The sequence below is a fragment of the Nomia melanderi genome, chromosome 9 (genome assembly GCF_051020985.1).
Source record: "Nomia melanderi isolate GNS246 chromosome 9, iyNomMela1, whole genome shotgun sequence".
NCBI lineage: Eukaryota > Metazoa > Arthropoda > Insecta > Hymenoptera > Halictidae > Nomia > Nomia melanderi.
In genome coordinates this window covers 12,989,031-13,010,734 of record NC_135007.1, presented here as the reverse complement: position 1 = coordinate 13,010,734, position 21,704 = coordinate 12,989,031, and the positions used below count along the sequence as shown (strand labels likewise).

The 21,704-nt window shown below is 44.0% G+C and overlaps 1 protein-coding gene and 2 long non-coding RNA genes across 4 annotated transcripts; 2 read left to right on the top strand and 1 right to left on the bottom strand.

The window, feature by feature from the left end:
• Positions 1 to 156: 156 nt before the first annotated feature.
• On the bottom strand, positions 157 to 19,253 carry bark (C-type lectin domain-containing protein bark beetle). Its single transcript, XM_031977357.2, has 25 exons — positions 18,930 to 19,253; positions 14,646 to 14,812; positions 13,927 to 14,120; positions 12,852 to 13,026; positions 12,605 to 12,774; positions 11,981 to 12,219; positions 11,658 to 11,907; positions 11,186 to 11,571; positions 10,344 to 10,996; positions 9,816 to 10,269; positions 8,953 to 9,343; positions 8,445 to 8,872; positions 6,725 to 8,375; positions 6,446 to 6,642; positions 5,975 to 6,373; positions 4,968 to 5,245; positions 4,644 to 4,897; positions 4,361 to 4,572; positions 4,157 to 4,281; positions 3,842 to 4,072; positions 3,643 to 3,768; positions 3,303 to 3,561; positions 3,025 to 3,226; positions 2,720 to 2,967; positions 157 to 2,649 (listed from the first exon to the last, which is right to left on the bottom strand). The coding sequence occupies exons 1-25, from the start codon at positions 19,251 to 19,253 to the stop codon at positions 1,855 to 1,857; spliced, it is 8,808 nt and encodes a 2,935-aa protein (XP_031833217.2). The 3' UTR covers positions 157 to 1,854.
• Positions 10,033 to 12,882, top strand: LOC116427244 (uncharacterized). The gene is made up of 4 exons (XR_012999464.1): positions 10,033 to 10,222; positions 10,277 to 10,432; positions 10,811 to 12,253; positions 12,644 to 12,882. It is a non-coding gene; the product is annotated as an uncharacterized LOC116427244 (long non-coding RNA).
• On the top strand, positions 17,627 to 21,684 carry LOC116427243 (uncharacterized). 2 transcript variants are annotated; one of them, XR_012999463.1, is made up of 7 exons: positions 17,627 to 17,669; positions 17,831 to 18,090; positions 18,168 to 18,297; positions 18,854 to 19,046; positions 19,107 to 19,406; positions 19,481 to 20,395; positions 20,828 to 21,684. It is a non-coding gene; the product is annotated as an uncharacterized LOC116427243 (long non-coding RNA). The 2 variants fall into 2 exon arrangements; XR_012999462.1 differs by lacking the exon at positions 20,828 to 21,684 and having other exon boundaries at positions 18,168 to 18,267; positions 19,481 to 20,024.
• The last annotated feature ends 20 nt before the right edge of the window (positions 21,685 to 21,704 follow it).

Genomic DNA, 21,704 nt, shown 5'->3' with positions numbered 1-21,704 from the left:
TAATTTATTCGTCAAACCCTTTCACTATATTGTGTACTATATTGTATACACGATAAAAAAAAACGTCTATTTAATTATACCACGTAAGAATGAATATATATTTCCTTTTTTTTCTCATTTAACTCAACCCCTGTTAGTCGCTTAGGATAGTTTATAAAATGACGATCATTTTTAGAATTGATGCGATTCGTTTATTGGCTTTCTCGTGAACAATGTACAGTTTAAAGTACGGGCATCTTTTTGAACTTACGAAAACGTATAAATATATATAAAGATATTTGTATTTGTGTTTTTAAGTTAAAACGATGTCGTCGCAGATTGAACAGTCCTCTTCTTTGGAAGAATAAATTCGCAGCGGAACACACGTGTTCATTGAGCTATCATTCGCTGATAAATCGTGCGTAATTTTTTATCATACATCTCTATCGATAATATAAAAAAAAAAAAAGATATGAATGAAATTGCGTTGCTGCATCAAAGGACACCTAAGTAACGCGAGCCTAGAGAGGCGCTACGTATGATCAACTTACATATAACGGACGGATAATCTGTTATAACGTATACATATATATATATATAGAAGATATCTAATCAAGGCGCTTGGTGAGATCACCTACTTCAACCGTTTGAGTCCCACCGGTTTTGCAAAAACCCGGTCGAAAAATACTAATAGGCGCGATCACGTTTTTCGAGTCAATTCAGAATCCGAATTACGCTTTTCTATTACAAAAACAAATTTTAAATAGATCGTCACACTTTCCCACTTCTAAACGGATAGAAACTGGATCACGCTTTTCTATTGTTAGGAAAACAAATTTTAAATATCGCGATCGTTACATTTTCCCACTTCTAAACGGGTAGAAACTGAATCACGCTTTTCTATTGTTAGAACAAATTTTAAATGACGCGATCGTTACATTTTCCCACTTCTAAACGGGTAGAAAGATAAAAAAGAATAAATAGAAGGAAAGGAAATAAATAAGCTTCATCCGATTGTACGAGCCGATAAACCGGCACTTTTAGACAGTGCAACGAAGCGCGATCGCGCTCAGGACACAAACGGTCAAGGAAAACAGTATCCATTGAATAATTCCAATGTCGCGTCACGCTAATGGATACCGTGTTCCTCAATGAACAATTCGTCTGAGTCATTAGTACGCTAACGATGCTAAATTGGTAAGTTATACTCCAACGGGTCATCTATCACAACGTGAGCACACCTCGCTCTGCCGAGTATATAAACCGCATTATCCCTCGCATACATTGTTTGGCAGTGTAATACCACTCATTCGTGACAATATCCTAACGAGCTCGGTAAAGAGAAAAATATTCTCACGTGAATCCTACGAACAACTTCGAAGAGTATAAATTATGTAGATTGTTTGAAGTGCTCGTTCGTGTTCGAGCATCATGCGAATGACTGATGAGACTACTCTAATCGCGAACCATCATTCCCATCGTTGTATAATACACTCCTCTGTACACGTCGTTAGAAATAAGTCTGCCTAGTCTACGCGATACATTTGTGCGTGTACTATACTACATGAATTAGGTACAATCTGCAATCATGCTCGCTCCGTTCGCCAGAAATGTATAAAAAATCTCACATTGGTATCCCGCGTCAGCTGAATATTGAGATCTAGCCGCCGGGAACAACTCTAAATCGTAAGTCGTGCGAGGAAGAACCTTAATGAACTTCGGGAAACTTAGCAATACGTTATTGCACTCGTTGTCCTCCATGAGCCACTTAAGTGTAATACTCGGTGGGTCCACTTAAAGTCACTTAAGCACTCCCCCTGCGTGGTCAGAAATAGGTGCTCGTGTCTAATCGTATCTCTGAGAGGGAACAGCGGTTCACATCGCTGTTTCCAGGGGTTGACTCTTACTTCTCGCCGTGGAGGACAGCTGTGTCAGCTCGGTGGGCTCGTTGGCCAAGAACACGTCTAGATTGGTCTCCAGCAGAGCCTCGCTCTTCGACCTCAACGGCTTCTCCTCCCCGTTGTCCAAATTCGTCTCTAACAGCGCCTCGCTTCTGGGTCGAACTTCGTCGTAGCGATGGTAGGGGTGCGGTGGTATCGGAGGGTTGAAGTCCGGAGCGTATTCGGGCACAGGCTCGGACGCCTGGCTGGGCGTCAAGGGCGCGTTGTCGTAGCTACGCCTGACGTCGTACTCCATGGGACTGTAGGAAGCTGACGCTTCAATGTCGCGTTTCAATTCGCTGATCGAATCAGTCAGAACGAGGCTCGAGTGCAGCGGAAGAGTGGACGTGTTGTTCAGATACGAGCTCTCGTGCGTAGCGTCGACAGCGGGGGTTTCGTCTGTAGTCGTCTCGGTGTTGGATTCCGTGGGCCAGTCATTGGTGCTTCTCGAGGTGAAGGTGGAATGGTTCCGGAAGCCTTCGTTGCGATAAGTCAGGTCGAACACCGGGTTGTCCCCGCTCTGAGGTACGCCGTACTTCTGGGCGGTGCTCTTGAAGTCACTCGTACTGGGCGAATACCGTGGGTTGTGAGCTTCGTAGACGTCGTAGCTTTGATTGTCCTCCATCGAGGAGTTCAACTGAGACTTGTCCATTGAATCTATGCTTCCTCCATTCAGCATTCTTTTGTAATCCAGGGACTTCGAGTTCAGTGTATCCGTAGAGTGTTTTGTCTGGAATGTTGTATATAAGTAATTAGAATCGTAGTATTACAGGTTGCTTATTAGATAAGACAAATTGTACCGTAATAGGTTTACGACGGTAAGCGAGTTCAGTGAATCCTGAGGTAGACCCGACTGATCTTAAAGAGTGCAAGGACTGCCTGATGGAATTCCGTCTCTCTAATCTCTCGATATTTCTTCTCTTTGATTTAGACACCCACAGTGCAATGGCAGCTGTTAACAGCGCTAACGCTACGCCTGCAGCCCCTAACACAGCTACTGCGACGATGTCTTTTCTCCAGGATAGTGGATCAATGTTCACCTTAGGATCTAGAATGGTAGGGTCTAGTTAGGATTATTTCTAATCAGTGGAAGCGAGGGACGTACCGATTTCGCAAATGAAGGGACTCGGCTGGGCACAATGATCAATCTCAATGGTTTGATACGTGAAGGTTGTGCATTGGTCTACTCTGTCCAACTGCTGTACCCATGCGCGATCCGAAATGTCGTAACGTTCTTGCTGTTTCCGTAGGAAGTGCCAGAGCTCAAGATAGTCACCCATGACGAATGGCATCGACGCGTTCACCGACTACATCCGCACAGAAGTCAATATTATGAAATTAGTATGTAAGTGTTCATGGATTCTTGTTATATGGGTGACTTACTCTACAAAAATCTCTGGCACTGAAGAAGTCCATGGGGGCGCCAATGTAGATGTAACAGGTGTCGCCCACAAGATTCCAGGCGGGTGGACATTTCCCGTTCAGAACAGACTTGTTGTTCATGTGGAAAGGTTGGTAATCGACCTGCAGCAATTCAGGGGAGTCCCCTCTGTCCCTGATTCTGCCCGCCACTGCTAGACTTTCATTGTATCCCCACCAATTGTGCCTTGCATCTATATGAGACCTCCACATTTCTAGTTGTCTGCAGGATTCAAACAATTCATTAAATTACTGTCGTTCCAAATGAGGTAATTGCTTGGCAGATGTGTGGAATGGTACTGACTGTGATCGATTCGTGGTGAGCATTTCATAGTCATTGTCTGGATTGAAAAAGACATTGTCGACGTACTGCTGGCCAGGTGTGCCAGCCACTATCGTGCTACGGCCATTGCGGTCCAGAGCGTAGTTTCTGGAAGCATTGTTATAGTATTTAATAAGTGAGACCTGGTAATTCGCATGAAACATTCATCGAGGAAACATACTTGTAGAATCCATTGTGAGATGTGCTTTGATAAATGGGCAACCTGACTCTTTCGAATCCTGAGATTTCTAAAAGATGCGCACCAAGATTGCCGTGCAAGTAATTAAGGGTCATATTGCTAACTACTTGTTTCAAGACGATATTGTTGTCGTATGGAGCGCTGTTCTTTGTGAAGTAGTTCCTGAATATAGTGACCTCTTGGTATGGACTACTTTGACGACCTTCTACGTACCTGAAGAGAAGAATGAATAGCGTTAGATAAGAAGATCCGTTCTCAATTCGAATCGAAAGGAAACATGGAATTTTATGTTCATACAATGCAGGCTTATTCAAGTTCTCAGCGAATAGATTGTTGTGTATCCATCCCTTTAAAGAAGTCGCTGAACCCCTGGAATCAGCGCGGATGGAAAGTCCACCCTGATTCTGGCGGACCAAGTTGTTCTAGAATGTCAATTAGTGGTCCGGTTATTACATTAAACAACTGCAAAATTGTATTACTCTTTAATATTAAATCTCTTACTCTGAAGAATAGAGACTGGGTATTCTGGACGTCCAACCAGAGGGCAGATTTACAGGTTGAGAAGTTACCGTAAAGCTTCTCACAATTATTCGTGAATTGATTGCGCTCCAGAGTCATTATTGCGTTTACCTCGCCGGCACTAGCGTATTTGATCGCTCCCTCTCGGCAGTTTGATATCACAGAATAGGATATGTTGTGTTGCACGTCACGGTCTAGGTAATAAAAGATGTCAATCATATTACTGCCCATTAATGGGTAATCGATAGTCAGTTATGTAACTCACTAAATCCAATGGCAGAGATGGGTAGAGTAACAACTTCTGCAATGAATCCATGCACACTGCTTGCACCATTAGCGAACAGTCTTATACTGAGGCTGGGTCCCTGGGTCTTGAACAGTTTCTTTTCGTCCGGACTGTTAGCTTCTAGATGACCTATGCTCTTGGCAGTGATGTTATAAATGTCTCCATCGTACAAAGTAATGCTATCCACGCGACCAGGTTTTCCAGTGGAGTTGAAAAGATTGAACTGCAGAAGCCTACGGACAGAATGCAATTCTCGAATCATTCCTTATTAGATATTCTCGACGTTCAATTAATTTAACCAACCTAAACCCGAAGGGCTTCGCTCTGTAAGCACTGCGGAAGATCTTCACGCAATTCACAGGATGATTGTCGTATTTGTAATACACGATCACACGTTCCTCTAACGTGATCTCCTTGGTCGTGTCGCATATATCAATCATGCTGAATAAATGATAGGGTATATTGAGATCTTTGATCGGCGTGAACGAACTTTCATCCGCCTCGCGGCCTTCTCCCGTTATTGACAGCACATTGACACCGTTCCCGAGTACATTATCGACGGAATTAAACAGCAATTCCACCTAAAAAAATTCATAAATAATTCAGCAAACAGTACGGGCAATATTAAACGACTTGATACGTTCGCTTCCAACGCTTATTTCGCTGACCGTCTCCTCAATTATATTTCCTTCAAGCCAATAAATAAATCTAATGTAGTTTATAATTCCTAATAACAATATCCAATTAATTTCATTTTCATTATGTAAAATATAAGATTAAGGTCGTCACGAATAAGTGACCCTGGTAGCGAACTTGTTAACCCCTTGCAGTACAATGACGAGTGAGACTCGTAAAGATTTTTAAACCAATTTAACAACGATGTTGTTCATTACCCACAGATCAAAGCAAACTATTTTTCTATTATCAATGTATGATTTTCAAATGAAATTTCTACTTCAAACAGAATGGAAAGTTTTGTTGCATTTCTTCTGTCGATAGTGAAATGTTACACGAGCGTAGTAGCAAAAGTAAATGGTACGGCAAGGGATTAACCCTTTGCACTCGAGAGGTGACTCTCAGTCGCCATTTGATTTAATACAGCAAAACTATGAAGTTAAATATTTAGTACTTTAAATTAAACTTTGTACTGTTACGTGAAATATTTAAGTAAAATATCTTTTTGCTCAATTCATCTGTGAATTATCGTTAGATTAACAATGTCGTCTGTGTCTCGTCGGAAAGTCTTGAATATTTCCAATAAAAAACTTTCGAGTGCAAAGGGTTAATGGGTGCAGGAACTTGGTACCAACAGTGTGAGTCGGAGATATCACGTTGATGCCGTGATAAGCGCTGCGGCTGATATTAATATGCATTATCGTCGGGGACTTCATGATCGTCTGCAAGGCGGCCGACTTCTCGAAATGCAGGATGCCGGCACCGGTGATGTTTATGTATTTCAGTATCGACTCGACGCGTCTGAGCGTTTCATGAGTCACCACGTCGTGGATGCGGTGCTCGTACAAGTGATGTTCGAATTCACTGTTGGCGATGCGTATGCCGCCCCAATAGTCATGCGCATCATCGAGGTTCCGTTTCCCGCAGCTTATGAACACGAACTGGCTGTCCCATGGACACTCGTGTCGATGACCGTACAGCTGGCCGTTCAGCCTGATCTGGCAGTCCTCTAACTTCTCTTCTTTTCCAGTGCACTGTAAGAAGAAGGTACTTCGTGTCACATAAGACACTTATAGTTTCCAACTTATCTTAGTTCAATAATTTACCTGTAGTGGTTCAGGCCAAGACCACACGCGGATCAGAGAGCCAGGATGAAGTTCGTACCTATGATCATAGGACACGTAGACATTGAGCGAATCATGGCCCAACTGGCGACAGACCACTTGCGCGTTTCTCTCGGTGAATCTGGTGTCGCACAAGGGTATCCATTGCAGGGTGGTTTTGTTGAAGAATTCTAGGAAACCTGTAACAATCATCTCGAGTCAATATAGGATGCTAAAGGATGATAATGGTATGGTTGATAAAGGTATATGCAAATGTTTCACCTTCATTGTACAAGGAAGAACACCGGCCATCTTTGCATAAGCGGATAGTTTCCTCTGACATTGAGACGATATTTCCGGTTGTAACAGGTCTTGGAATTGCGGAGACGTTCGTATCGTTACGTTCCATCGGCTTCATTATAATCTCGTGGCCAGGAGCTCCCACTGCTTTCAGCGTGCCTAGAACTAGGATTCCAACGTTGGGGGCAAACTCCATCACTACGTCCGGATAGATGTGCAACGTAGCTTCTGGCATAACAGTGATATCCGACCGCACTACGTAAGGCTGACTCCTGGCATGTATGGACAAGTTCTCCATGATACGACCGCCTAAGTTATCCAAGTCTACGTCTCTAGCAACCTGCCAGGAAGCGGAAATGGAGGAATCGAAGGAGTCGCTAGTCAGGAAGGGCCTGTAGTTAGCTACCGCGTGGTCGTTCCAGTCGTCGAAGTCGAATATCCTGCGTCTGATGTCGACGTCGTCGGGCGTTCCCCACCAGTTCTCAGAGACATCCACCTCATTGTTGATCTTAGCTGTTCTGATGCCAGCTAGCAGTTCGTAGTCCAAGGAATTCTGACCAAATAGATTCCTATTGATCTGCACCTTCTGAATGCCATGGAAGCCTACCACGTAACTTGGATTGTCGTCGGTGCGACGTGGTCCCATGCCAGCCAGGTCGTAACTGTTTCGTTTGATTTCGTTGTAGTTGAAGTTAGCATCCACGTCCCCCAAGATTTCAGACTGGCTGAACGCCCTGAACTCCACCATGTAGATTCCGGTGTTACTCTCTATGTGGTTGTTGTCGATCTGCATCTTCTTCTCCATTCCACGGACGGAGATCAGCCCAGTCTTGCAACGGTTCCCTTCGAATCGGTTGTGGGAGATGTTCAGCGTGGCGAAGTGACCGTCCACTATGAAACCGAATTGATCGTTGTTCCTCCATGTGTTATTGTCGAAGTATAAAGTGTGCGTGAAGTTCTCGTTGTACTGCCACACGTCTGGTAGAAGCACTTCGAAGCCACCCTTCTGGTTTCTTTCTATGGTGCTGTCTTGCATGATCCAGTGGAAAAGGTTGTTTGAGTATCTGGCGTCCCGGCTGAACTGGTATATGCCTTGGCCATTATCGGTGATCAGACTGTCGTTAATGTGGATGGAGATCTCGGATAGATTGGTCTGATAGATGTTCCAGTACGGCGAGTGCACGTAAATAGCTTCCTCTTGGTTGTGAGATATTTCACATCCGACCAGTTGTATGGACTCATTCGCCTTTCTCAGGAAGTGGTCACCAGCTTCGTCCAAGTATCTGTTGTAGAATGACGCGAGGATGCCTCTTTTGTTATTCTTGATCTTGGATTTTATGACTAGAAGTGTGGGGATCGGTCCCCGTACAATTTTGCTTCTTATGTTCTGTATCGGAGCTCGAATGGCTGTGATGGACATTATAGATCCACCTAACGCGTTGGTCCCACTGTCGTATTCCAGGACAACTATGAAAGAACTGGACGTAACAGGAAATATAGCCAAATCTCTTTTCACGTGCCAAACTTCTCTATTTAAGTCAGCGTACTGCGAATCGTGTACGACAATCTGTTCAGTGCTGCGATTTCCAATTGGATTGAGAAGCTGGATACCGATAACGTAGCCTGGTCTGCACTGTGGGGATTTCAAGTGTTAGTTTATATTAGAATTTCGAATTATAAGATAGAAAATAACAATGTTTACTTTAATGCTGATGCGTCGCCTGATAGGATCTCCGCTGACTTTAGCTGTGATCATGTACTTAGTTTCCTCGTTTCCCAACTCAATGTCTTGCATTTGGTACGGTATCATAATTGGATTGTACGACGAATCAGTTGTATCTGGTGTACGCAAGAACCATCCAGCGAATTCCCTCTGTTGAACAGCAGACAGAGCTGGGTTGTGTCTTATACCAGCTACTTTATTATTCTCCACTCTGGAGTTAATGATTTCCATTCCTAACTGCTTGAAGCTGATGCCGCTGCCACCGTTTTGAGAGAATTCGCTGTTTCTGACAGTATTAATGGCGTCAGCGGAATAGATGTCCGAATAGAGGATCCCCAAACCATCCTGTAGATTGCCGATGACTTTGACACTGTCCAATGAGTGTTTCGCAAAGTCAATCTGCAGAGCTGTGAAAATTGAAACGTTCTGAAGTGTTTTCTCATGTATACAATACTGTATGTTTCCAATATTATTATTATAATATTACCTGGCTTGAAGGAGTTCGTCGTATAATCGAGTAACCCAGCTTTCTCAATTGTCACATACTGCAGGTCACTTCTTTGAGCCAAAGGGCCCAATCGCAGGCCTGCCCATGCAGCCTCCGAGCATCGAACGCCAACGTCGTTCTCGTGAGTGCAAGAATTCTCAAAGTTCTGCTGTGTTTCCGCTCGACATTTTGATATGTCGTTATCATCCTCGGTACATCTGACGTTGCTGAGAATGATGTCTTCATTAATACCCGCGCTGGGAATGTGAGAGCGTTCCATGAGCCAGTTATCTGGATCCAAAGTCAGACCTAATTGGTGGCAAACCAGGGCTGCGTCGCGGATTGTCCAACCATAGTTGCAGACAGTCCCCCATTTATCACCAACTTTTACCTTGAAAATAAGTCACGCGGTTGGAGTAAATTACAAAAGAACTTAATAAGAACTTGGTAATATTTTCTTCAAGAAGAATATTTTCTTCTTCAAAGAAATAACTAAATCTAAACGAAATATTAGAAAAATGAAACTGAAACGAGTCATTGAACTCGTAAATATAATGTAGCTTACAATTTCTAATAACAATATCCATAGCATTAACCCTTTGGTGAGATGAAATGTTCAGATTTGGAAGACTAAGTCGTGGAAGAATGATTTAATCAGTCGAACAGTAAGAAATCAGCACGTTTTCTTTCTTTCTAATTAAGCAATTGATGTATAATTTAGCTTCATATGTCGAAGGTTTTTATGTTTCGTAGAATCTTCGTCAAAGGGTTAATTTCATTTTCATTATGTAAAATATAAGATTACAGCCGTCACAAACGATTAAAGGATGTTTCTCAGCTTGTTGTAAGTCGATCCTTCCTACCTGCAGTCTTCCTTCCAGATTAGTCTTGCCGCCAAGAAGTCGCACAGACAGCTCCATCTCTTTCATCTGATTGAATCCCTCGTTCATCAGTGTACCGTTATCCGAGTCCATGACAACCTCCTCTTTCAAAGTGAACAAGATATCACTGGGTCGTTTGCCACGAGCATCGAGCCTGCCAGCAACCATCATCCCCACAGCTGGGGGGAAGCGTAAGGTGACGCCAGGATGCAGTATCAACTTGCCATCCGGTCGTACGTTAATATCGCGCTCGACGATGTACTCTCCAGAGCTCAGGAACTCCTGGCCGTCCACTTCACCGCCAACCAAGTTCGTTTCAGGTGTGACGAAGCGAGGCACAAACGTCGGATTGGAAATGATGGTGTTTGCTCCTGGATTGCTGCTGTGTAGTAAGTACGGCAGGTACTCGATCTTAGCTAGATTGTACCTGTCCTTTCTGAAAGAATATTTCATACAATTGCAGATTACATGAGAAAAATTGTCGACGAAACGTTCAAATCAAAGACGAACCTGTGGAACAGCCTGTCGAATATCCTCTTCTCCTCCGCATACCCGAGCCAGTTGAAGGTGCAATTAATGACTTTGGACTGATCCTCCAGGTGAGACCCGATCTCGTATCTAGACTCAGGATTGTGTAGAATATTCCTGAACACCTCGACGTTGCCGGACGAGACAACGACAACGGCCGCCACTCTGGAACGCGGCACTAATCTGGACCTCATCGCGTTCCCATTATCGTACAGCTCGCGGACACGATTGTCGCGCAGGAAGTTCCTCGTGAATAGCAATTTCTGCGCGTCGCTGTACGGTGAAAGGCCGATGCTTACAACGAAAACCCCGCGGTTTCCATAAAATTCATTGTGCTTGACAACGATATCAGCGGGCAGAACGTTGAACTCCTCGTAGAGGGGATTCTTGATTAATATGCAGCCGTTCGACTGATCCCTGAAGTGATTGTACTCGATGGTCCCTTCCAGGTTCAACGCGGGGCTCAGTTTGATGCCGAACTTCGCGTTCTGCACGAATGAATTATGGCCAATTTGGAGCTTCAACGTCCCCCCGTCCTGCCTCCAGCTGGACTCCACTTGGAGGGCCGTCTCGGCGCTGCTGTTGAACCAATTGCCCGTCACGTTCACGTAGGAGTTGCCGGTCACGTTGCCGACCTGCAGAGCGAATAATAAGGGTACAGTGTACCGTGGAAAGTAGGCACCATCATTTGAAAGTCACACTCCGCTTCACTTCGGTTTTATGGCCAACTTCAACAATGTAAAGGTTCAAGCACCGATGCACCGAGGGAAGCAAAGTTCAAAGCCTCCAATTCGCTTGGGTGACTCGGTGGCAATGGTACTCACGAGGATGCCGATGTCCTTGTTCCTGAATATCTGCGAGTACTCCACCACGGTGGTCTGGTTGAAGTACACGTACTCGGTGGCGGAACTGTCGTTCAACCAGACGGCAAACCCATAGCCCTGATTAGAGGAAATGCTGGTTCGAGAGACGTTGCGATTCCCGCCTGTGTGAGTGATGTTGACGCCGTCGCCGGAGTTGAAGGATATGCGGCTGCCTGTGATGTTCACGTCCGCGGCACCGCCTGACACGTGCACGCCGGCCACGTGTTTGTTGCTGGACACAGAGGTCTCGTGGATGTGCAGAGCCGATCGCAGTCTCTCCACCGCGATTCCTCTTCCGTTGTTGCTGGCTATCACGCTTCCGGTTACATTCAAATCATACGTTTTCTCTGAAAGCATTAATCAATGGTTAACTGAAGTTCCACTTGTAATCACAGAATCGTGCGACAGTGAATGAAAATGATTTTTAACTCACTGTAGCCAGACGTCAGTCGCACGAAGATGAGGGTGTTGCTGCGAGGTTCGGCGTAGAATTTAATATACAAATTCTGTCGTGTCGACGACACGCTCTGCGGTAACGTGCCATTCTTCACTCTCACTTTGGCCAGCAATTTCTCCGCGACGCTGTTACCGTCGTAAACCTCCACGATCGCGCTGTTGTTCTTGTCCGTCTTCATTTGCAGGAAATGCATGGTCAGCACGTGTCCCGGCCGCGTGAAGATCAGCTGCGAGCATACTACGTTAACCGAGCCGAACGCGAGAATTCCGTTTCTCTTAGTGCTAAGGGAAGGACCATACTTGCGGGCAAACTTTCACGTTAGGTGCGTATTTGCTTTGCTCCATGGATATTATAACTGGGAAGGTTTGACTGGCCGTGGTCGGGAACGTGCACAGATCAAAGACTTCCGTGCGGTCCAGTTTATCGTCGGGCCTCTCGTCGAAGTGGACGTACTTGATGCCGTCCGCGCCGTTGTCCAATATGGAGCAGTCGTTGATGTGCGCCATTCCGGATGAACTGTTCACGTAGATCCCGTATCCTGCGAATGAATCGAGAAAAATGTGTCTGCACAGGTGAATTGTCTAATACGACTGTCTCAGACTATTCTATTGTCAACGGATTTTTCTATTATTTAACCCCTTGGCCTATTCCTTTTACAACTCTGATCGATACGGCCACTTTGTCATTAATAATTCATTGGGAAAAGAGAAAAATTCTAAGCATATGTTATGCCTATGTTTCCTTTTAAGTATAATAGTTGATTACAGAGGAATATTTACTTTGCATTCGAACGAAGTAATATGTATATTTGTTGAATCATATTGAAAATCTTTATCACAAGTCTCACTCGTTGTTGTAGGACAAGGGGTTAATAAGCTAACAGTAGAATAATCCAAGCCGTGTAGATAAGGTATCGCCGTTACCTCTGCTGTACTGAATGGTGCAATTATTTATAACGACAGGAGCATTCGGCGTGGTGACATTAATGCCGGTGAAGGCGGCGTGGAGAACCGAAATCGACTCCATCTGCGGCGGGACGCCCTCAACATCGATCGCGGCGGTAACATTATACTCCCGGCCAGTTCCTGCATGCCTTTTAACGAAGGACAATATTACCAAACCGACCGAGAACGTCGCGGAAACTCGACTCGATGCGCAAGTTAAGCTTACTCTATCACCACGTTTCGCAGTATCGACTTCGAGCGTCGCACGTAGAGCGTGTTCTCTTGGATCAGCGGGTGATCGTACAGAGCTTCCTCGAAGCGGATTCCTCTCCAGTGTTTGATCGCCTTCGTGGCGCCGTCGTGGCGAGATAAACACGCGATGCCGAGATCAGGATGATAATCTACAATCACGAGAACATATTTCTGTCGCGGCTCTTCCGGGACACTTGACCCTTCGCGGACGTCGGCGTTTCGGATGAAACTTTCGTATTTGGAAGACTGAATCGCGGGCACATGATTCGATCACTTGGACAGCAAGAGATTAGCATGTTTCTGTTGTTATTATTTAACACGTTGAACGCACGATTTCGTAGAGCAAAGCACAAAATGGAAAAAATATATCAAATCGTTTCATTGAATTGTATTATTTATACTACATAATTGCATTATGTAGTAATTCGATTTGTTTGGGGTCACCGGTGACCCCACGGCATTCAACGTGTTCACCCTCTATGGGCCGAATTTTTGTCCATGATTATAACAAAATCTACGCAGTGCAAAATTAATAGATATCCACATATGAATACGAATTAACGTCTTCAATAGTTTCAATAATTTCATCAAACAAATATATTTTGTAACTTGCAAGTTACGACGTTAAACTTTCACGCCTCATAAAAGTTTAAGTTAACTGATTACTTAATTTTATTCGCCACTTTCAGTGCAAAATGAAATAAATCAACAAAATGCCAATATACAGTTGCTTCAAAGTTACATGGGCCTACAGAGGGTTAATACATCATTCAGCTTGATCCGTTGAAGGTTTTTTACGTTTCAAAGAATCGTCCGCAAAAGGGTCAAGCTTTTCACGGGTTAACCCCTTAAATAACAATGTGAAAGCAAAGAAAAAAAATCATTTTATTGATATTTATCATTTACATGGGATTGTAAGCTATAACACTTATTTATTCAAAAATGAAATATAGCCTTTCTCCATGGAACAGAAGCGCAGTATATCAAAATTGATCTTTCTTGGCCGGTTCTTTTCAAAAAAACTGTGCGTTAAGGGGTTAAAGCTTTACCGCAGACGCCTCCGCCGAGCTGTCGATCGGACCACCTCTCGCAGGTCGTCAGAGAGGTCTCGGTGCCTCTGCAGCCCGGTTGCTCGTAAAGCAATCGTGGCTTCGCCGGCCATTGCCTGTCCATCCACGACCACCATCGTCCGCCTTGGAACCCAAGCTGTCTGCATGCCGTCTCTAAATCCGCTCGGGTCCAACTGCGCGTCACATCAAGGTGTCAAACGAGAATCATTAACTAGGACAGCGTTTCTCAATCTTGTTTACCCGGCGACTCGACACGTGTTCCTCTGTAATGGTACCTTGGCCTAATATTCATGATATTCAAACGTTCAAGATTAAACATTGTCATAATTATAATTGTTTTCAAGTAATTTGAATCTGGTCATCGATGACCACCGTGGCAGTCAACGTGTTAAAATCGATGTTACAAATTACTTGAGAACAATTATAATTATGACAATGCTCAATAGCGTGAATAAATAGGTAATGTAACCCAATGATCGCGAAGTAGTAGTTCCTTTATCTTTGCTACAAAAGGAAAAACGATACATAAAACTCTCAAGTTTCTCGTGGCAGTGTTAATTTACGACAAAGTTATTGATTACTCTTAGGATCGTCTAACCGGTTTCTTGCTTTGGCGAAAGGTAGCTATTGTTTCGCGGTCTAATATTGAGAAACGCTGGACTAGGACATCCGAGGATGTTCAGTGGACCGATCGTTACTTTCTCGAATTCGTGCAAACCGCTCTCCATTCTTCCCGATGGAAAAGCTCGAGTCGTCCCTCGAAAGGAGTCGGCCCATCGGACAGTCGTATCGACAGCGACTCGATGGGATGGACCTGACTGTTCGCTTCCGCTGCTGTTAGCAATATCGGCGCCTGTGGTTCCCCCTGAAATTTCGAGTAGCAAATTCTACCTATATCCAGCACTTTAACGTTAATCTACCGTTCTAACACTAAAACTACCGAACGGTGAAGTTAACATTCTCCGATTTGCCTATAAAAACTCCCAGAGTACATCTACTGAGATTCCGATTAACATATAATTCACTTTGCACGTTAAATCAATTTCTTCGATACTTTCCGAGAGAAGCGTTCGTTATCTTTCCAGTAATTGCAAGAGAATTCACGAATTTCGACTCATTCGGTAGTTTCAGTGTTAAATCATTAAAACTTAAGTAACATCTTAAATACTAGTATTCTCTGCTTTCAGCGAACCATTCCATCAACCATGGCCAACTCCAATCTCTCCTCCATCCACGTTTACTAATCCATACGCAACGACTCATCTCCACATAACTGTATTTTCAATGTATTCATGATCCACAAAAGGTGCTCCCATAATTATAACAGAAATTTATTAACTCGCGCATAGATCACGAAATCTAACGAACTCGCAATTTCCACGAAGCATTGCAGATCAGTTGCCGTTGGTACCCTAATCCGAACGGTAAAGAACCAGGGACGTCACCGGCCCACATAAAAACACTGTGCCCCGTTGCAGGAAGAAAACCTCGCCGTGAAATGCAGTTAATTCGATGGCCTAGGGGAAGCTCGTACAATCCCTGGGAGTGCTGGCCATCAAACAGAATTAATGACAAGTCGCTCGATGATACGATCATTCCAATTCGTGCACGCGCAAGGAAGATGGAAGGAGGAGAGATCTCGTCTCGTCCCCGGGCGTAAGAGGATTAGCGGGGTCGAAGGTTAACAGTTCGGGCCAAGAACCGCCGTTTGATCCGTGACCCGAACGCACCGCCCGGTGGAGGCGGCGCGCGTAGAGCTGATTCACTCGTTCGTGCCTTTTACACTGCGCACGTTCCTCGCATCCCGTTCTTAATCGAGTCATTAACTGGCTCCTGGCCCGTAGGGCTTTCGCCGGCAGCCGCTCTCGCGGAAAGGTTCCGCGACCGGTCATTTCCCCGGTTCGGGTTCCGCCATCGAAAATTCTGATTCCAGTGGATCTTTTCCACTCGACTCCCCTTAACCCCTTGGCGTACTGTTTACTTTCGTTACTAAGTGTAATACTTTACTATCGATGATTTGTAAGAAATATAACAAAACTTTCCATTCTACTTCAGGTGGAAATTTCATTTGAAGATAATACATTGATAATAGCAAAATAGTTGTTTGCTTTGATCGGGTAATGAACAACATTGATTCTTGTTAAATTAGCTTGGAAATCTTCGTCACGAGTTCACTCGTCATTGTACGGCGAGGGGTTAACGGTAGAACTACCGAGCAATTAGAATGATTTATTTCCAATTATTTATCAAAATTAGAACACGTTCATTGAGATTTATCGAATACACGAGTTTAAAAACCTTTCGCAAAAGTGACTTGGTAATTTGAATACTTGAAGAATGAACATTCTGAAGGTCAATTTGATCCGTCTGATAGTTTAATGACGATCGTAATTATATCTTCTTCGATTCGTCAAGACATCCATAAATTAGGGAACAAAGCTACTTAACCCTTTGCACTCGAAAGTATTTAGCAATACTTAATATTTAACTAGACAACGACGATGGGTTTTTTAAAATGAATTCAAAGAGAAATCACAGGTAAATTGAGAAACGAAGCTTTTTTATCCCAATATTAAATTTTCTAATTTTACTGCGTCAAATCAAATGGTGACTGAGAGTCACCTCTCGAGTGCGAAGGGTTAAAATATTTCACGTAGCGATACAGTATAGAAAAGTTAATGGTAAATACCAAAGTTCATAATTTTGTACCGAATCATCCAGCGATTAGGAGTCGAGTGCAAAGGGTTAATGAGTACCCGCGTTACCTGTGTGCATCGGCGCGTGTGCGTACGCATCGCGACGGTCGTGCCCCGTCGCAACGTGACGCGAATAAAGTAACAATCAACCTGGCTCGCGTGTTTCTGGAATTTCCGGTCATCCGATCGTCCTTAGCGGAGGGACACGGTTCGAAACCTTTTGTGCTTTCGCTCAGCACTGGCATCGCTCAACGTTTTCTTTCTCCGCTCGCCGTGAACCTTTCGACCCCGCCATCTTCTCGTTCTTCCCGTTCCTCTGCGCCACTTCTTCTTCTTCTCCTTCTTCTTGTTCTTTAGAAAAAGAAGAAGCAGCAACACGGTTGCCGGTACACGTTGGCTCTCACCGCGGGTTGTTTACTTTCTCGGTGGACGCGTAGAACGGCGTACGACGAACGGTACCCGCGTTAATTATGGCGAGTCATTTGTAAATCGTGGAGCCTTTTTTTTTCTCCTCGTTGAACGCTCGTTCAAACTGGCTGTACCCGACGCTTCGTTGCGCGGCGGGTACCGAACGGCGTGGGGCTAAGTAGCGCGTAACGAGAGACGAAATGAGTCGAAGGGGCTATTCGAGAGCCGCGGCCGATTACGATTCGCACCGGAAACGCAGTTTTAAAGGCGATATAAGGTTACCCTCGGGAACCTCTATCCCGGCCGGATGAAATTTCACGTGACTAGACCGCGCCCAAGACAATGGCACCTTGCAGAAAGTGAGAACCGAGTGTGCTCGGTATGGACCGTGAAGGATTTAGGGTTTCGTTAAACTCTTTGAACGATTAATTAATGTATATTTTATCTTTTCGGTGGAATGACTTTGCAGCGATGTACTGATGGCATTTGGAACATGAAGAAAATAATGGTACCATTAAACTCTTTCAATGATTAATCAATGTAAAATTATTCTATATTTTCAGTGGGATGACTTTGCAGCGATGGACTAATGATATTTGGAACATGAAGAAAATAAAGGTACCAACTCTTTGAAGAATTAGTTAATGTAAAATTATTCTATATTTTCAGTGGAATGACTTTGCAGCGATGTACTGACGATATTTGGAATATGAAGAAAATAATGGTACCATTAAACTCTTTGGATGATTAGTTAATGTGAAATTATTCTATATTTTCAGTGAGATAACTTTGCTGTGAAACAATGATGGACTAATGATATTTGGAGCATGAAGGAAAAAGGTACCTAGGGCCAAGTACCACCATAACACAGTCCTGAGTAAAACGATAACGCAGAGATTTGGAATTGTGTGTATTACGTTTGGAATCAACTGTATCAAGACTACGAGCTAGATACTTCCTTATCGCTTATCGGTGCCATGGTGATATCGATTCCAGGGATACTTATAACTCGCTGATACACCAAAGGCGGTTTATAGTTGTAAGGGAAACGATTGTGAAATTATGGCACAGCAATTAGGGCAAAAAGTAAAAAGCGATCGTTCTGGCATGTTGCAGCAAAGTTTCGTTGGAAGGAGGATCGTAAAGCATTCTGGGAAGTGGAATTGCTACTGTCGTTGCTCGACTCTGGCATGCCCGTAGTAACACGTGCACAATCGTACGTCTGGATGAGTCATGTTCATTCAACGTTAGCATATATACATATATATATATATATGCACGCATACCGAAACGCTCATCCTCGCGCGGGGCACCGTGCGTTAATCATAACTGGTGTGCACACAGAAGCACGTTTGCCAGCGAAATCTGTTTCGCATACTTTATGCACAATATTTCATTGTTCATACTTTAATTACCGCCATTTTCCTCGGACGAAATTTACTGCTGCCTTCTTTTCAGTTACGATCGCGCCGGTAAACGTGTTCAGGATTTAACGCTAAATACCCAGTATCTGACGCTTAAGACATTTGGTAATTAACCCTTTGCGGACGAGTGCAGACATTTCGACGAGATCAAATTTCAAACGATACAATTACTCAAACAGCAAGAGATCAGTATATAATTTCTTTTCTTTTCATTATTTGACAGCAGGAGGTCAGCTCGTCATGTCCTTCTTTCCTATTAAAGTAATTGATATATAATTTATCTTTATCTCTTGAAAGTGTTGCACATTTCAAAGAATCTTCGTCTGCAAAGGGTTAAACAGTCATCCAGTATTCATCATACGTTTCGCAATCTTCCAGGAAAGCCTGTTTCATAATTTCATGACTCACAAATTTGGTTCTGCGCTCTAACGTTCTCTTCCCAACGGTTACTTACTTTTGCGGTAACGACGCCCCGGACAGTGATACCTATCATAGGACCAAACCGGATCTCAACCCCTGGCTCGATCACCAGCTCACCCTCGCGTTCCACGAACAGGTCCTCGCGGACCAGGTAAGGGCTTTTCGATTTTTCCAACAACCGTTGCCCCCTGACAATGTGACCTCCCCTCAGCTCGGTGAGACCCGCGTTCCCGTTGCCGTTGCTGGCGTTGACGAAAGTCGGCTCGGTGTAATAAATCGACGACTGATCGTACCCCTCGTCCAACTGTCCGCCAACGGCGACCAGCAGCGTCGAGAACAACCATGGAACACTCCACATCTTGCTGCAACCACTGGACGAGATCTTACGAATATCCCTCAGCGCTCGGCCACTTCGTCACTGAATCCTGTCATGGAACATCGACGGCCGAGCGAACAGTAATCTTAGACCCATCAATCTGCCCGAAGTTTCGCTCGGAGGGTTCGCACACTCGTATGACACTTGTTGCAACATTTAGGATCAGCGCACGCCGCTCCGAGTTACACGATAACAATATTTGTTTACAGATAAAACGGAACGAGTCCACGGACCGGTATGATTAACGCAGGATCGTCCCGGGAATCTTTTCCTCGATATTCGGATGCGTCACGCGGATGCGTATACTTTCACTGTTACACGTCTAACGGTCACGATGACTGCGAGTTATGGATTGATGGATCTCAATCGAGGAAAGTACAGTCGGCAGAAGCTAAAGTCCCACTTCAGTCTCGCCCACGTTACGACGTTCTCGTATCGTCCAAGGATTTTCGATCCTCCGACGTTGGATCACCGTGGAAGATGTGGATCACGGACCGTGTTCGCCATGCTACGCCGCAACCGCGGAGGTGCACCGTGTTTTAAATTCGAGCGTTAACCTTTCCTCTCGGCGGGGCTCTTTCACGCGCGAGGGATCGCAGCTCGACTGTAGCGACTCGACTGCGTTGCCGTTCCTCTCCTGTTCCCTCGCGGAAGAGCGCCGAGGAGAACGCCGTTCATTTTCCTACGGGAACGGGGATCATCGTAGGCAGGAGCGTGCTGGTCGAGTCACTGGCGGAGTCATTCACAGTCACTTTTACTCGATCGGAGAACGTTCACAATGGTCGCCGGACGGTCATCCTCGCGACGATGCCGAACGGTCGAGATCTACGCAAGGACAGCTTGCAACGACCGGGACGAGCGTGGATCGGTTCGACGTGGTTCCGTCGCGGCGCGATAGCCACCTGGCGTCACGTTGGGCGCGGTTTCGCTCGCTCGCAGCTTTGTACTCCTCCTGGCCGTTGTCTCTCGCCGTGGACGCACCTCTCGCTTCGCGTCGTTCCGCAGCCACACTAACGCGGCTACTATACGCCACTACCATTGTTGCTACCACCACCTATTAATGCTGAAAGGTACGGCGCGTCACGTGACAGGGGACGCGGTACGTCACGCAGGTTGTGAAACAGGTGAGTACGACCTGGGAAACCTGTCTCTTTCGGTGACACGGAGGGAGTAGTTGCGAGGGACTTTATTGTTTAAGTTTGAATAATTTGTAATTGCAGTTTACGATTATCAGTGTGTCTTATATTACAGTTTTGTATAATGCTCGATCGGTTAACATGTTCGCTACCAGCGTCACATTTTTGACGGCTGTAATGATATATTTTATGTAATGAAGGTGAAATTAATTCTGTAGATACTGTTATTAGGAATTATGAACTACGTTGTATTTAGGAGCTCAAATAAACGCTGGTAGCAAACGTGTTAATAAACGTGTAGATTGGTTTATATAAGATATCGTATTGTTTTATGGTTTTTATTAATCGTGCATTGGAGAATTGGAATGAATTATACAGAGAATTTTAAATAACGTTTTCAAATATTTGATATGTGTTCAGGGCGACATCCATGGCTGAGATCTCAAACTGATGGAGAAATGTTATCGACGGTAAATATAGTCTGAGATATGAGTAATTTTTTTTTAAATAATGGAAAAGGATATGGATATTCTACTAGGGACAGGACTTAGGTAATGTTTAGTATTTGCAATATTATGAATTCGAAATTCGCCTAATTGCCCGCGAAATTAACGCCATCTATGATAGGAAGCTCAAGCTACTTGGTAATTAGTACTATCATTTCACCGCTAGATTGTGTGACCATGTGCTATTTTTATCTTTGTCTTTATCCATTACAATTTTTACTGAAACAATTAATCTAATCGAAAATTGTTAATAGCTCATTAAGTTTGACCTCAAATTAGAGTATTTTTGATTGGTATTTCAGAATAATAAATAGAAAAATACTTACATTGTCTGCAATATCTGCACGGATCTAAGCCTGTGTGATAAGTATCATATTGTTAGCATTAGATGACGCCCTTGTACCTATTATGTGGGATTTATATATTTTATTTAATATATTTATTTACTATATTCATTAAATTACTATGTTGAAATAGTTTTATTAACTAGCTGCTATGACGGCTGGTTTCAAATTATTTACAAAAAGAATATCAGGAATGTTAACAAAAGAATTTTAAAATGTGAAGTTAAACAATAACTAATAACAAATAGAAATTGACTTTATCTACAAATAGAAACTGACATTATCGACACATTGGCTACAATTACGCGCTGAAAAATTAAATACCAGAAACGACATTAATCACCTGTCAATTCATTAGTAGATTTATGATGATTCTTTGAAACGATATTAAGAAATGATTTTGAAAATATTGTATAACATCTATTATACACTTAATGATACATATGA

Bases quoted from the DNA above. Each gene is read 5' to 3' on its own strand.
- bark (XM_031977357.2), bottom strand. From the start codon at position 19,253: ATGTGGAGTGTTCCATGGTTGTTCTCGACGCTGCTGGTCGCCGTTGGC. The intron at 6,374-6,445 runs GTAAATTATTGA...TTCTTCTTACAG, and splicing joins CTTGGCCTGAACCACTACAG to TGCACTGGAAAAGAAGAGAA. The intron at 3,227-3,302 runs GTAAGTCACCCA...GTGCGGATGTAG, and splicing joins GTGCCAGAGATTTTTGTAGA to TCGGTGAACGCGTCGATGCC.